General features: G+C 40.8%; 1 protein-coding gene across 4 annotated transcripts in view; it reads left to right on the top strand.

The window, feature by feature from the left end:
- The window catches only part of ZNF143 (zinc finger protein 143), a 65822-nt gene that overhangs the window by 20444 nt on the left and 31157 nt on the right, over window positions 1–14221 (top strand). The window contains exons 2-7 of one of the 4 annotated variants that reach the window (XM_032427166.1): window positions 3121–3239; window positions 3456–3548; window positions 4386–4469; window positions 4989–5072; window positions 6525–6721; window positions 7503–7577. In XM_032427166.1, the coding sequence (XP_032283057.1) occupies window positions 3128–3239; window positions 3456–3548; window positions 4386–4469; window positions 4989–5072; window positions 6525–6721; window positions 7503–7577 (645 nt within the window). In that variant the 5' untranslated portion in view covers window positions 3121–3127. The remainder of the gene's footprint in view (window positions 1–3120; window positions 3240–3455; window positions 3549–4385; window positions 4470–4988; window positions 5073–6524; window positions 6722–7502; window positions 7578–14221) is intronic. The other 3 variants (XM_032427164.1, XM_032427167.1, XM_032427165.1) reach the window with 3 other exon arrangements.

Genomic DNA, 14221 nt, shown 5'->3' with positions numbered 1-14221 from the left:
AAAAAAAGAAAATGTGCAGTATACCTGCCATCACTCACTATCTTTGGTAATTGTAGTGCCATTTGAACTCCTCTAAGCCCTTTCTCCCATCACTGCTTCATGTATTTGCCAGCAGTTTATGTCCAAGAAACAGTTGTCTCTTCATCGTTCAGTTAATGTAGCTTCCCCCCGGCCATTAGGATCGAAACTATAGGTGCTGAAGCCTTCCTAAAGAAATTTAACAGTTGACCAGCTTTCAGGCAAGGGAGAACTTTTATTTATTGCAGATATGTCAGTTACCTGTTGATGCTATATATTGTATTTATTTGGAGATTTTAAGTAATTAAATGAAAATAACAAAACTTGGGGCACCTGGATGGCTCAGCGGTTGAGCGTCTGCCTTCGGCTCGGGTCATGATCCCAGGGGTCTGGGGATCAGGCCCCGCATCATGCTCCCTGCTCGGCGGAGAGTCTGCTTCTTCCTTTCTCTCTCCCTTTGCCTCTCCCCCTGCTTGTGCTCTCTCTCTCTCAAATAAATAAATTAATTTAAAAAAAAAAATGACAAACCTTAGGGGCGCCTGGGTGGCTCAGGCGGTTAAGCATCTGCCTTCGACTCAGGTCATGTTTCCAGGGTTCTGGGATCGAGCCCCGCATAGGGCTCCTTGCTCAGCAATGAGTCTGTTTCTCCCTCTCCCTCTCCCCCTCCGCCTGCTTGTTGTCTCTCTCTCTCAAATAAATAAATAAAATCTTTTTTTAATAAGATTTTATTTATTTATTTGACAGAGAGAGACACAGCGAGAGAGGGAACACAAGCAGGGGGAGTGGGAGAGGGAGAAGCAGGCTTCCCGCTGAGCAGGGAGCCCGATGCGGGGCTCTATCCCAGGACCCCGGGATCATGACCTGAGCCAAAGCCAGATGCCTAACGACTGAGCCACCCAGGCGCCCCTATTTATTTATTTTTAAGATTTTATTTATTTTTTTGGCAGAGAGAAACACAGTGAGAGAGGGAACACAAGCAGGGGGAGTGGGAGAGGGAGAACAGGCTTCCCGCGGAGCAGGGAGCCTGATGCGGGGCTCGATCCCAGGACCCTGCCACCATGACCTGAGCTGAAGGCAGACGCTTAACGATTGAGCCACCCAGGCGCCCCAATAAATAAAATCTTAAAAAAAAAAAAAAAGAAAATGACAAACCTTAAGACATTTCTTAACATCATGACCCAAATTACCTTGTAATCTGCCTTTTAAAAAATTCATCTCCTAGAATACTGCAGAAATTACAATGCTTACTACATCTTTATAGGTGTTTCCCTTCCATTTCCTTATCTTAATTTGTTTCCGTTACAGAGTGATAGAACTTGTTCTGAAAATTAACCTCTCCCAATCCTATTCTCATCAGGCGTCTTAACAGCAGAATACTAGTGTTACTTTGAGGCTTCTCTCTTAACCCTTAGAGGTAGCAAGGAAGTGTTGAAGTTTCAGTCTGCTCTATGAACAGTTGTGGATGTGAATCTTTCAGGACTCCCTGAAAAGTCAGCCCTTGATTGACTTTTATCACCGTGGTGATACTTTTCTGTGAGCTTAAACTACAGTTCCTGGCTTTAATCCAAAGGGTACAGTTTAGTGTTTCTAAAATAAAAATCTTCAAGTAGTCATAAATACAACTGCAAATTATTACTATCTGCACATTGTTGTTTTAAATATCGACACTAAAATCAGATCTTTAGACCTGGAAAGTCCTCAAGAGATCCTCTGGTCCAATTCCTTGGCTCAAGGCAGCTGAGTTATCCCAACTTCTGTGTGAAGCAACTCAAGGCCCCCAGAGATAATGGGACCTGGAAGTAGGAAAAGAGAGGAAGGCGGTTGTGGTGGTGACTGGCAAAAGAGCCATTCATACATTTATTTAGCACCTGTTGTCTGTTATGTGTCTGGTACCTTTTAGACATGTGAGTCAGCAGTGAGCAAGCAGATAAAAATCCCAGTGCATTCTAGTGGAGGGAAAAATAGATAAGAAACAAACTAAATAGGGGCGCCTGGGTGTCTTAGTCAGTTAAGCATCGACTCTTGATTTTGGCTCAGGTCATGATCTCAGGGTCATGAGATTGAGCCCCGTATTGGCCTCTGCACTGGGTGTGGAGCCTGCTTAAGGTTCTCTCCTCCCTCTGCCCCTCGCCGCCCCTCCCCTTCTCCCTCTAAAACAAACAAACAAACAGAAACAAACTAAGTAAATACACATAATATGTCAAATCATAAGTGCTATGGAGAAATATAATAAAGGAGGGAAAAGGGATAGGGTATATCATGGTTGGGAGGTGGGAGGTGCAGTTTGAAATGAAGTGAACAAAGAAGCTCTCATTGGGGTAAGAACATTAAGACTTGAAGAAAATGAGGGAATAACAGTGAAGAGACTGCAAAGCATGTTTCAGGCAGAAGGAACATCAACTGTAAAGGTCCTGAGGCTACATCACCCAGTGTGTTTGAGCAAAGGAGGGACACCAATGTGGCTGAAACAAAATGAATGAGATAGAGAGCTGTAGGAAGTGAGGGGCAAGATCATTGGCCTCAGAGGCCAGGGTAAAGACTTTTGGCTTTACTCTGATAAGTTATCAGAAGGTTTTGAGCAGAAGAGGGACATGATCTAACTTTTCCCTTCTCAAGGGCACAGTGCCTGTTGTGTTGAGAGGAGACTGTGGTGCGGTCACAGGGGCAGCAGGGAGACCCGTTAGGATGCTATATGGCAGTCATGTGGGCAAGAGGTGGCAGGGGCTTGAATCAGGGCAGGGCTGGCAGAGTGAGAAGTGAGACTCAAGACGGCCCTCTGCAGATCGAGGCAACAGGATTGTGGAAGTAAGTGGGAATCCACCGTGTTAAACCCAAAGGACTCTAATGAAGTGGAAGCTTTAGGACATGGGACAAAACTGATAGGCAAGAGTTGTCAGTGTGCTCAGTAGTTTACTGATGAATTATGGAAACGTGCTTTGGACTTTGGGTTAATACTCTTACCCCGCATATTGAGTGAAATTTCAGCTTATTTCAAACACTGTTTATTTTTGTAGCAAATTTCTGTGGTTCATGAATATTCTTTGTAGCTTTTATTTTATTTGCATTGTTCCTTGTTCTCAAGTGCCTATATTTTTCTTCAAGGTAGAAAATGTTGTTAGCCCAAATAAATCGAGATTCTCAGGGAATGGCAGAGTTTCCTGGAGGAGGAATGGAGGCTCAACATGTTACCCTGTGCCTGACAGAGGCAGTAACAGTGGCAGGTGAGCGGCTTTATTTGAGGGGATCATGTGGGTTCCCTTGCTGTGCACACTGGGTGCAGGAGGACAGGGAGATATTTTTTGTAAATGCTAGAAGAACTCCCATTTGAGTCTTAAGTTAAGCAGTCTGCCTTATGCCTAATTTTCATTTAAAAAACTTAATTTAGACAGCATGTGTGTGTGATAGTTATCTAAAGAAAATAACTTTTTTTATAATAGATGGTGACAATTTAGAAAATATGGAAGGTGTAAGCTTGCAAGCAGTAACACTTGCAGATGGTTCTACCGCTTATATACAACACAATTCTAAAGGTACGTGCCACTTACACAGCCCCTGGGTTAATACCGGCAATTCATAACCTCAGAGTTGGAGCACCTAGCAACTCCAGCCCTTCCCAGCCCATTCTAAAGATGCTGTATTGCATATGGTAATTTTCAATAGTTTCAGGTTAATTTAAATTTGTTTTGATAATTTAGGGACACCCTTTGAGATATTTGGAATATACTCTGGGGTGTCAAAATTGTGGGGAAGTGGGGGGAGTGTCGCCAACCTCTTTCTAGTAAGACCCTTCTTGCTTTTTTAGTTCAAGTTATTATTTAATGTTTTTACAAAACATGCATGGAAGTATAGACGTTTGGTTTTGCTTATATAACATTATCTGTAAATCAGTGTTTACTTTGCTCAGAGAAACAGCTCAGTTCTTGTTTTTATGGGAACCTACTGAGCACATGTATACATAGTCAGTGGACTTCTAGCACCTAGAAATGACAATGACATCTGGCCTCATATACACTGACGTATCTGTCAGTCTTCCCAGTTTCAGCTTCCCTGTAGTCAGGGTCACTGTACCTAAGTGGCTCTGAAAGGTAAATAGATTTAGCGCACATAGCTTGCTGTGATGAGCCACTCTTCCTCTTAAACTTATTTAATTGAAAATTAGAGGGGAGGAAGAATGGCTGAGGGAGGATTTTCTGCTTTCTGTAGGATCACTGGATGTGTTTTTGAATTGCCTCAGAACATTGAGGGAAGAATCAAGATGAACATGATCTTAAGTAGTGTATGTTTTTATAGTTGATACCATTTTGAAATTGTATAAAGTTTAAAATGTTTGCTTGTGCTAATTTATTGGCTTAAATCTTTTGTTCCAGATGGAAAACTCATAGATGGCCAGGTCATTCAGTTGGAGGATGGTTCTGCTGCCTATGTTCAACATGTACCCATACCTAAAAGTAGTAAGTATTTGACACTTACTTACCCTCCCGATTCTCAGACTTCAGTATTTGCTGCCTCCAGCTTACCTCTTACTGTGTCAACTTGTTTGGGGTTTCTAGTCCTCCTTTTGAAAGGGGAGATCAGTAGGTGTCAAAGAGAGGATCTAAAGACCACTGGGACTTCACTGAGACTTCGTCTCAAAGATAATGGAAAAGAAGTTACTGGACTACACTCTAGAGATATCCTATGTGAATATTTCTATCACTTGAGCTAACTCCTACATGTCTCTCATTTTCTTCCTTTTTTCCCCCCTTCTTTCAACTCTCCTTATTCCCTAGTATATATTCCTAAAACAAGTATTCTACTATGTTTTTGCTAAGCACTTGCTTAAAGCAGCTTTACTGAAAATACTTTAATGTTCAAGGACTCATAAAACACGTGTAGGTTTTTATAGTGTGTTTAATGGTTTATTGACTCTTATTGCTAAGTTATCAGATTGTTTGAAAACATGGGATCTAAATGTAAGCATTGTTCTTGAGCAGGGGACAGTTTGCGTTTAGAGGATGGCCAAGCAGTGCAGCTAGAAGATGGAACTACAGCGTTTATTCACCATACCTCCAAAGGTAAACTAACTTTGGAAATAGGAATAAGGGAGAAGTGGGGGTGCGGGAAAAATAAGACCTGCCTATGTTTGCTGAAACGCTGTCACGTAAAAGAAGATTTGTACTTGTTCTCTGAAATACAAGAGGGCAGATTTGGGCACAGTCTAAGAGAAAACATTCTAATCATTTGAGCTGTCCAGTAACAGGTCGGAATAGCAAACAGCTGGTCCCTGGAAGACTTCAAATAGAGGCTACTATTCAAATATGGAAATTAAACATTTGAAAGTTAAATTGTTGATTTTTTTCCTCTTAAATATAATTTTTTTAAAGATTTTATTTATCTATTTGAGTGAGAGAGATGGCGAGAGAGAGTACAAGCAGTGGGGAGAGGGAGAAGCAGGCTCTGAGCTGAGCAGGGAGCCTGACATGGGGCTCGATCCCAGGACCCTGGGATCATGACCCGAGCTGAAGGCAGACGCTCAACTGACTGAGCCACCCAGGCGCCCCCTGAATATCATTTTTAAGCAAGATCCTTTGCCTATCGTGTTGGTCTTTAAAACGAAATAAAAATTTAAAATTTATTTGAAGCAAATGTGGCAAAAATGTTAATGCTTATTAACTTCGTGTAGGGAGGCCCAGGGACTTGAGGTGGAATGCATAGGAGTAATGAGCATAGCTCTGCAGCCAGACTATCTGGATTCAAATCCGGGCCTGCTGTCTTTTAGCTATGTGACCTTGTTCAAATTATTTAACCTCCCTGTGCTTCAGTTTCATCCTACGTAAAATGAGTATTACAATAAGTATCCACATCATAGGGTAGTTGTGAGGACAGAATGTGCAAACATATGTAAAGCACAATATTTGTCACATAGGAAAGGCTCAATAAATGTTTGCTATTATTACCTTATAGAATATTTTATGGAATGACATAACATGTTTTAGAAAGACTTTAGTTGTGAAACCAAAGGGAAATTTTTTAAAATTTAGAATACTTAAATTTGTAAGTAAATTTGTTTAATTAAAGTTGAGAAAAAGTAAAGTCTGAATATTCTTCTTTAGCAGTGGGACTTAATCACAGGTTCATTGTGATTGGCTAGATTTATTATTTCACAATGCTGTCTATATCTTGGTATGCTTATTTAGAAGGAAAAAAAGCCCATGGACTTTGGAGTCACCCTGACATGAGTTTAGATCCTGGTTCCTCCACATACTGATTTTGACTGTTAATTGTTAGTTTTCTCAATTTTCTGGTTCCTAAGGAAAGTGACTTTACTTCCCCCAAACCTCAGTTTCCCTTCTGTAGAGTGAGGGTGGTAAATATAGCTACCTCACAGAATCGTTGTGAGGATTGAAGGAAATCACACCTGCAAGGCCCATGGACCCACTCAGCCGAAGTTCCTTCCCTTCTTCCTTTCAGCCTGTAACTCTGTCAGACTGCCTTTAATTTCATACCCTTGTCTTCCCCTCCCCCAGACAGTTATGACCAGAGCGCATTGCAGGCGGTGCAGCTGGAAGACGGCACCACCGCCTACATCCACCATGCGGTGCAGGTCCCGCAGTCTGACACCATCTTGGCAATTCAGGCTGATGGGACGGTGGCAGGTCTGCACACTGGGGATGCCACGATTGACCCCGACACCATCAGTGCTTTGGAACAGTATGCAGCAAAGGTACAGCATTTTACCATGTCAAGAACGTCCCAGACACAGCTTCTTTACTTTTCATGAAAATAAAACAACAAAAAAGTGTACTTTATCGAATAAGAAACTAGCAATTCAAAGTCAAAATCAGACAGCCTTAAGGAGAAGATCAGTATTTATCTCGAAAGAAGTGAAGTGTAGGAAGAAATAGTTGAATACAGATAACAGGAATGGAATAAGAGCTTATAGAAAAGAAAATGGTGACAGATAAGTCACAGAAAGATATATTCAAGGATGAGTGCTGTAAAAGAAATAATAAAGTATAGATGGAACAGCTAATGAATTAAGAAGTAGAAATCAGAGATTGGAAAAAGTGAAGGAAAGTCTCAGTTAAGTTTTACATCAAAAGGGCTGGGTTTTCTCCTTGCACAGAACATATATCTTTCATAAAATTTATTTATTTATTTATTTATTTAAAAGATTTTATTTATTCATTAGAGATAGAGCGAGCATGAGCAGGGGGAGAGGCAGAAGGAGAGGGAGAAGCAGGCTCCCCGCTGAGCCAAGAGCCCGACGTGGGGCTTGATCCCAGGACCTTGGGATCATGACCTGAGCCAAAGACAGTTGCTTAAACATCTGAGCCACCCAGGCGCCCCTCTTTCATATAATTTAAAAGGTTTCTTTTTGCCAGTTTTTATAGCAGAAAATTTCAAACAAACACAAAAATGAATGATAATGAATCCCTATATACTTATCGCCTAAAGAAATGTCAAAAGGGAAAACTTTTTTAAGCTTTATTTTATTCCTCTAGGTGTCCATTGATGGAAGTGAAAGTGTAACAGGTACTGGAATGATTGGAGAAAATGAGCAAGAGAAAAAAATGCAGGTATGTAAAGCTACTTTTTTATCTCTTTATCTTAGCATTTCAAGGCCCTTCTGTGAATGAAAGCAAGAATAGCCAACTCACTACCTCTGTAGGAAAATCTTTTCAGAGAAAGAGTGTACGTATTAGGCAGTAGCTTTCTCGAACTACCTCCGGGCTCAGGATTCACTATGGATGCAAAGTGGCACTAAAGAAATAGAAGTATCCCAGAAATCCGAATGAAGTCTGTGTTCTGGAATCTGAGGCAGTTGTGGAGACCAGAGGATCTTCTGACTGCCTCCACCGAGTGCAGTTTGTGGATCCTTCCTCGGGGGCCCCACCGTTACTTTGACTAACTCACCCTCCCTACTTTGCTCTTTATGTCTCTGTTTCTTCTGCTTCCACCTGATTCCCTACATACTTTCCTTTTCAACCTCCGTAGAGAAGGGCCAGCCTTGCTAATCATCATGGTTCCTACTGGGCAAAGCTGTTTGTGCTTTTTATACCAGACTGCTTCCCGGCCTGCACATGAGTATCTGAATAGATACTCACCCTGGGTCCAGTCATTGGGCATCCATTACCCAAACAACAGCCCAAAGCAGCGGTGCCTCTAAAAGTTGTAGAGTAAATGCAAAATAATCACAGATGCTTTCTGGGAGATATACAGTCAGAAATCCCAAACTTGCATAATTCAAGATTCTGTTTTGAATTACGTGTTTGTGTGGAGAATGGGTGTTTGGGAGTTATATAATCATTATAGCATATTCTTGCTTTAATGCTGCTCCTTATTTTCTCAGCAGTTACCTCTAATAGTTTGCTGATTGTTCCCTCATGTCAGTTGTTTGCATTCTTTGAGAGTTTTATCATACTTAACTCCTGTTCTAAAATTATTCCTTCAGGGCCACAATTTTAACTTGAGCATTATCATCACCACTTAATAACATGGAGTGATACTATTAGAAGTTATCGAGAAGATTTTACATTTATAATAGTAAATGATAAAATAACAGGAATCACTGAAATCACTGGTAGAAATGTGATACTTCTAAACATTGCTGAAGAGTCAGCATTTCTGTTTCCTCTCTTAAGTGGTATCATGAAGGGGCAGTAGTATAAACACAGTTTGCAATTCACCAAGCCCATCAGCTTTGATGCTGTGTGATTCTTGGTGAAATTTTCAAGTCTTTGAAGTCATAAAATGAGAAATATTTTTTGTACTGCAGTATGTCAAATCCACCGAGTCAAGCTCTACTAAAATGCAAATGTGGTATAAATATATTCAAGAGATGTAGGTCAGTGCCTTGGAGTCTATCTCTTATTAGTGACTAACAATTAAGTTTTTAAATAATGGAATATTTTTAAAAAGAGACGGTTGTAGCTACACTTGCAATAAACTAATATAGAATGGGTCTTACAAAAAATGAGTAAATTTATCACTGGGCTGTATAATGTTATACTGTTATCATAAAAGTCTATCTATTACTGGGGCACCTGGGTGGATCAGTCGGTTAAGCGTCTGCCTTCTGCTCAGGTCATGATCCCAAGGTCCTGGGATGGAGCCCCGCATCGGGCTCCCTGCTCAGCGGGAAGCCTGCTTCTCCCTCTGCCCCTCACCCTGCTCGTGCTCTCTCTCACTCACTCTTTCTCTCTCTCTCTTGCTTCGCTCTCAAAAACATAAATAAAATCTTTAAAACAAAGGTCTGTCTATTACCATCAATAATTATTTCTGAATCCAGAAATATAACTAGGAATTCAGTACTGCTAAAGGAAAATGTCATAAAAAGCCCTATTACTACAAACATATAACCATTTGGTGTTGGTGCCAATAGACAGAGAAACAGAAGGAAGTTGAATAGGATTTTTTTTGTAACTGTAGCTTTCTCTCCTTTGCCTTTTGTACCTCTCCTTTACAGGCTAGATCTACGCTATCCAATATGGTAGCCACATGTGGCTGCTGAGCCCTTGAAGTGTGGCCACTCAGAATCAGGATGTGCTGTGAGTGTAAAATACATATAGGATTCTGAAGACTTATTATGAGAAAAAGAATGTAAAATATCTCAGTAATTTCTCATATTCATTACATGTTGAAATGATAATATTTTAGACATATTGGGTTAAATAAAAGAATTACTAAAATTAGTTTTACCTGTTTCTTTTTACTTTTTAAATGTGGCTACTAGAACATATATATATATATATAATGTTCAGTTAGCCAACATATAGTACATCATTAGTAGAACATATTTTTTTTAAAGTAGGCTCCAGGGCACCTGGGTGGCTCAGTTGGTTAAGCGACTGCCTTCGGCTCAGGTCATGATCCTGGAGTCCCAGGATCGAGTCCCGCATCAGGCTCCCTGCTCAGCAGGGAGTCTGCTTCTCCCTCTGACCCTCCTCCCTCTCATGCTCTCTGTCTCTCATTCTCTCTCTCGCAAATAAATAAAAAAAAAAATCTTAAAAAAAAATAAAAAAAAAAAAAAAAAAAATAAAGTAGGCTCCAGGCCCAATGTGGAGCCCAACACGGGGCTTGAACTCACAACCCTGAGATCAAGACCTGAGCTGAGATCGAGAGTTGGATGCTTAACTGACTTAGCCATGCAGGTGCCCCAGAACATTTTTAATTATATACGTGGCTTGCACTTGTGACTTCTGTTTCTCTTCATTAGTGTTGGACCGGAAGTTCATGAATCCTCCATCCTTTCGTACAATTTAGTACCATACTTGAGGTTGTGAGCCCAGTACATAGTATTAAAAGGTCAAAATATCCCAAAAGAACCACTGCAAGTAAGCAGCACCTTCTCTTGGTACTCCTGTTTCTGCCAGAATGCTTAAGAAGTTAGAACTCTGTGCCTGGCTGAACTTTAAATAAAGAGATCTGTAGCTAATGCAGTAGATTTTTTGTAAATAGTCTTGTCTCAAAGCTCTAGATTTTTTTTTCATTTGAGGCTTACAGTTTAGAACTCTTTCTTTCATCTGTAACATAAACATACTAATTGTGCTGCTGAGTTGATCTCTTACATGAAACCAGGTTTCATAAGAGAAGACAGACCTAGAGTATCTATAAAGCAGCTGTCCTCATGGGGGGACAGTTTTGCCGCCCCCACCAGGAGACATTTAGCAATGTCTGGAGACAGTTTTGGTTGTCACAATTGGGGGAATATTACTGGCATGTAGTGGGTAGATGTCCTGCAAGCATATGACAGCCCCCACAACAAAGAATTATCCTGTTCAGAATGTCAGTAGTGCCAAATTTGAAAACCCGGATCTAAAGTACTCTATTTAAGGACGTCTGAGTGTTCATTTGTGAGAACCGTAAGGCTGATGGGGTGGGTATTTGGGGGAGGCTCTGACTGCTGTCGTTGCCCTCATGCTGTACCACCCTTAGTTAAGTAGAAAACAGCGTGGTATTAAAGTAGCACACATGTATAATCAAAAATCCACGTAGTTTCTACTCTGCCATGTAGTAGCTGTGTGAATGAGCAAATTATGTGACTTCTCTGGATCTGGGCTTTCTCATCTGCTAAATGAGAATAACAGTAATTTTGCCTTACCCATCTCATGAGGTTATGAAAACCAAATGAGATTTTCATTTGATGAATATTTTAAGGAACACATGAGAACATAATTTGCAACTGTGTAAGTATTATACAACGTTGTTCCTGCTTTACATGTTCTCGCTTTTTTTCATGGTAGCCATTGGTTTATTTTAACTTCATTTGAAACTAATTGTATTTACATTGGAGATCAAAGTTCTTTGGCTTGGTACTTTTATTTATTTATTTTTATTTTTTATTTTTTTAAAGATTTTATTTATTTATTTGAGAGAGAATGAGAGAGAGCACATGAGAGGGGTTAGGGTCAGAGGGAGAAGCAGACTGCCTGCCGAGCAGGGAGCCCGATGCGGGACTCGATCCAGGGACTCCAGGATCATGACCTGAGCCGAAGGCAGTCGCTTAACCAACTGAGCCACCCAGGCGCCCCAGGCTTGGTACTTTTAATCAGTACTCTAATAGAAAGTACAGAAAGCCAGTCAAATCAGCTTAGGGAAAACGAGATATTGTAAGGATATAGCAGAGCTTATAAGAAGCCAAGAACAGGAACTGCTGGACAGCCAGGCTTCACAGGAACCAGAATTGCAAAGAAGTCAGGATTGGAGGTTGATCTCATTCCTTTTTTTTTTTTTTTGAGTTTTTTGTGTTTTTTTTTAAGATTTTATTTATTTATTTGAGAGAGAGAATGAGATAGAGAGCATGAGAGGGGGGAGGGTCAGAGGGAGAAGCAGACTCCCTATTGAGCAGGGAGCCCGATGCGGGACTCGATCCCGGGACTCCAGGATCATGACCTGAGCCGAAGGCAGTCGCTTAACCAACTGAACCACCCAGGTGCCCCAATCTCACTCCTTTTTCTTCCTCCTCCCCTCTTCCATGGCATCTCTGCTCTCTTCTCTGTAGACAGGTGTCCTCTTTGTCTTCATTGAATTTGCATATAGCTCATCACAGCCATGCTTGCTCAGGTTTACCACCCACAACCAACTCAAGATTTTCCTTTATTTCTTAGGTCAAATTCCAGGGAAGGGAATTTTGTGGACTTAGCTTGATTTTTAAGTTGAGCCCCATGAGGTATAGGTTACTGGCCAGCCTATACACACCATCTGTTCTGGTTATCAGGCTCTGTGGCTGGCGTGGCAGATTCTCCCAGAACATGGGTTAGGTGATTACCCCCAAACCTGCCTGTATATATAGGCAGTTTGAATGTGGATCATATTTCATGCATATTTTCTGTACCTTTATCTAGCTATGTGATCTTGGGCAAACGAACCTTGCTTTTCTAAGCCTCTTCATCTCTAAAAGGTAGGTATTTGATCAGTGATTATTAATCAGGGGCAAACATGAGATTGAGCTACGGAGCTTTTTTTATTTTATTTTTTTATTTATTAATTTTTTAAAAGATTTTATTTATTTATTTGACAGAGACACAGCCAGAGAGGGAACACAAGCAGGGGGAGTGGGAGAGGGAGAAGCAGGCTTCCCGCAGAGCAGGGAGCCCGATGCGGGGCTCAATCCTAGGACCCTGGGACCATGACCTGAGCCAAAGGCAGACGCTTAACCAACTGAGCCACCCAGGTGCCCCTGAGCTACAGAACTTTTAAAAAATAACCCATGACTGGGGCGCCTGGGTGGCTCAGTCCGTTAAGCCTCCAACCCTTGGTTTTGGCTCAGGTCAAGATCTGAGGGTCAGCAGGGAGTCTGCCTCTCGTCTCCTTCTTTGCCACTCCTCCTACTCACACTTTCTCTCTCTCTCTAAACTAAATAAATATAAAAAAAAAAAAACAGGGGCGCCTGGGTGGCTCAGTTGGTTAAGCACCTGCCTTCAGCTCAGGTCATGATCCTGGAGTCCTGGGATCGAGCCCCATGTCTGGTTCCCTGCTGGGTAGGGAGCCTGCTTCCCTCCTTCTCCTCCCAGTTCCTGCTGTCTCTTGCTATCTCTGTCTCTCTCTCTCTCAAATAAATAAAATTTTTAAAAAAACAAAAACAAAAACCTATGACTAAGATCAGTTTTCCGAGATTTGATCAGTAGGTCTGAGATGGAACCCAGGATTTTTTCAAAAAATATTTTTAGTAGGGTTTTTTTCTTTTAAATCATTTCAAAGAAATACATTGAAAAAACCCAAAATGACTAATTATCTTACTATATAGATAGCTACTGCATACTTTTTTTTTTTAAGATAATCATGTTTACTTTTAGAAAATCCATGTGTTGTCTAATCGTCAAATTCTTTCATCAATGTTTTATAGTTTTCAGAGTACAGGTCTTCACCTCCTTGGTTAAGTTTATTCCTAGGTATTTTATTCTTCCTGGTACAATGGTAATGTACCTGTTTTCTTTCTTTCTTTTTTTTTTTTAAAGATTTTATTTATTTATTTATTTGACAGAGAGAGACAGAGCGAGAGAGGGAACACAAGCAGGGGGAGTGGGAGAGGGAGAGGGAGAAGTAGGCCCCCCGCTGAGCAGGGACCCCGATGCGGGGCTCGATCCCAGGACCCTGGGATCATGACCTGAGCTGAAGGCAGACGCTTAACAACTGAGCCACCCAGGCGCCCCAAGTACCTGTTTTCTTAATTTCTCTTTCTGCTATTTCATTATTAGTGTATAGAAATACAATCAATTTCTGTGTATTAATTTTCTATCTTCCTACTTTACTGAATTCATTTATTCTAATAGTTTTTTGGTGGAATCTTTAGGGTTTTCTATGTATAGTATCATGTCATCTGCAAATAGTAACGTTTAACTTCTTTCTTCCTAATATAGATGTCTTTTATTTCTTTGCTTCTCTGACTGCTGTGGCTGGACCACTTTCTTACACCATACGCAAAAATAAACTCAAAATGGATTAAAGACCTAAATGTGAGACCTGAAACCATAAAACCCCTAGAGGAGAACAAAGGCAGTAATTTCTCTGACATTGGCTATAGCAACATTTTGTAGACATGTCTCCTAAGGCAAGGCAAGGGAAACAGAAACAAAAATTAACTATTGGGACTACGTTAACATAAAAAGCTTTTGCACAGCAAAGGAAACCATCAATAAAACAAAAAAGCAACCTACTGAATGGGAGAAGATATTTGCAAATGATATATCTAATAAGGGGTTAATATCCAAAATATATACAT

This window comes from Phoca vitulina, unplaced genomic scaffold (genome assembly GCF_004348235.1).
Source record: "Phoca vitulina isolate PV1807 unplaced genomic scaffold, GSC_HSeal_1.0 scaffold36, whole genome shotgun sequence".
Taxonomy (NCBI): domain Eukaryota; kingdom Metazoa; phylum Chordata; class Mammalia; order Carnivora; family Phocidae; genus Phoca; species Phoca vitulina.
Note: the sequence above shows the minus strand (reverse complement) of the source record. Positions and strands in the feature narration are given on the sequence as shown.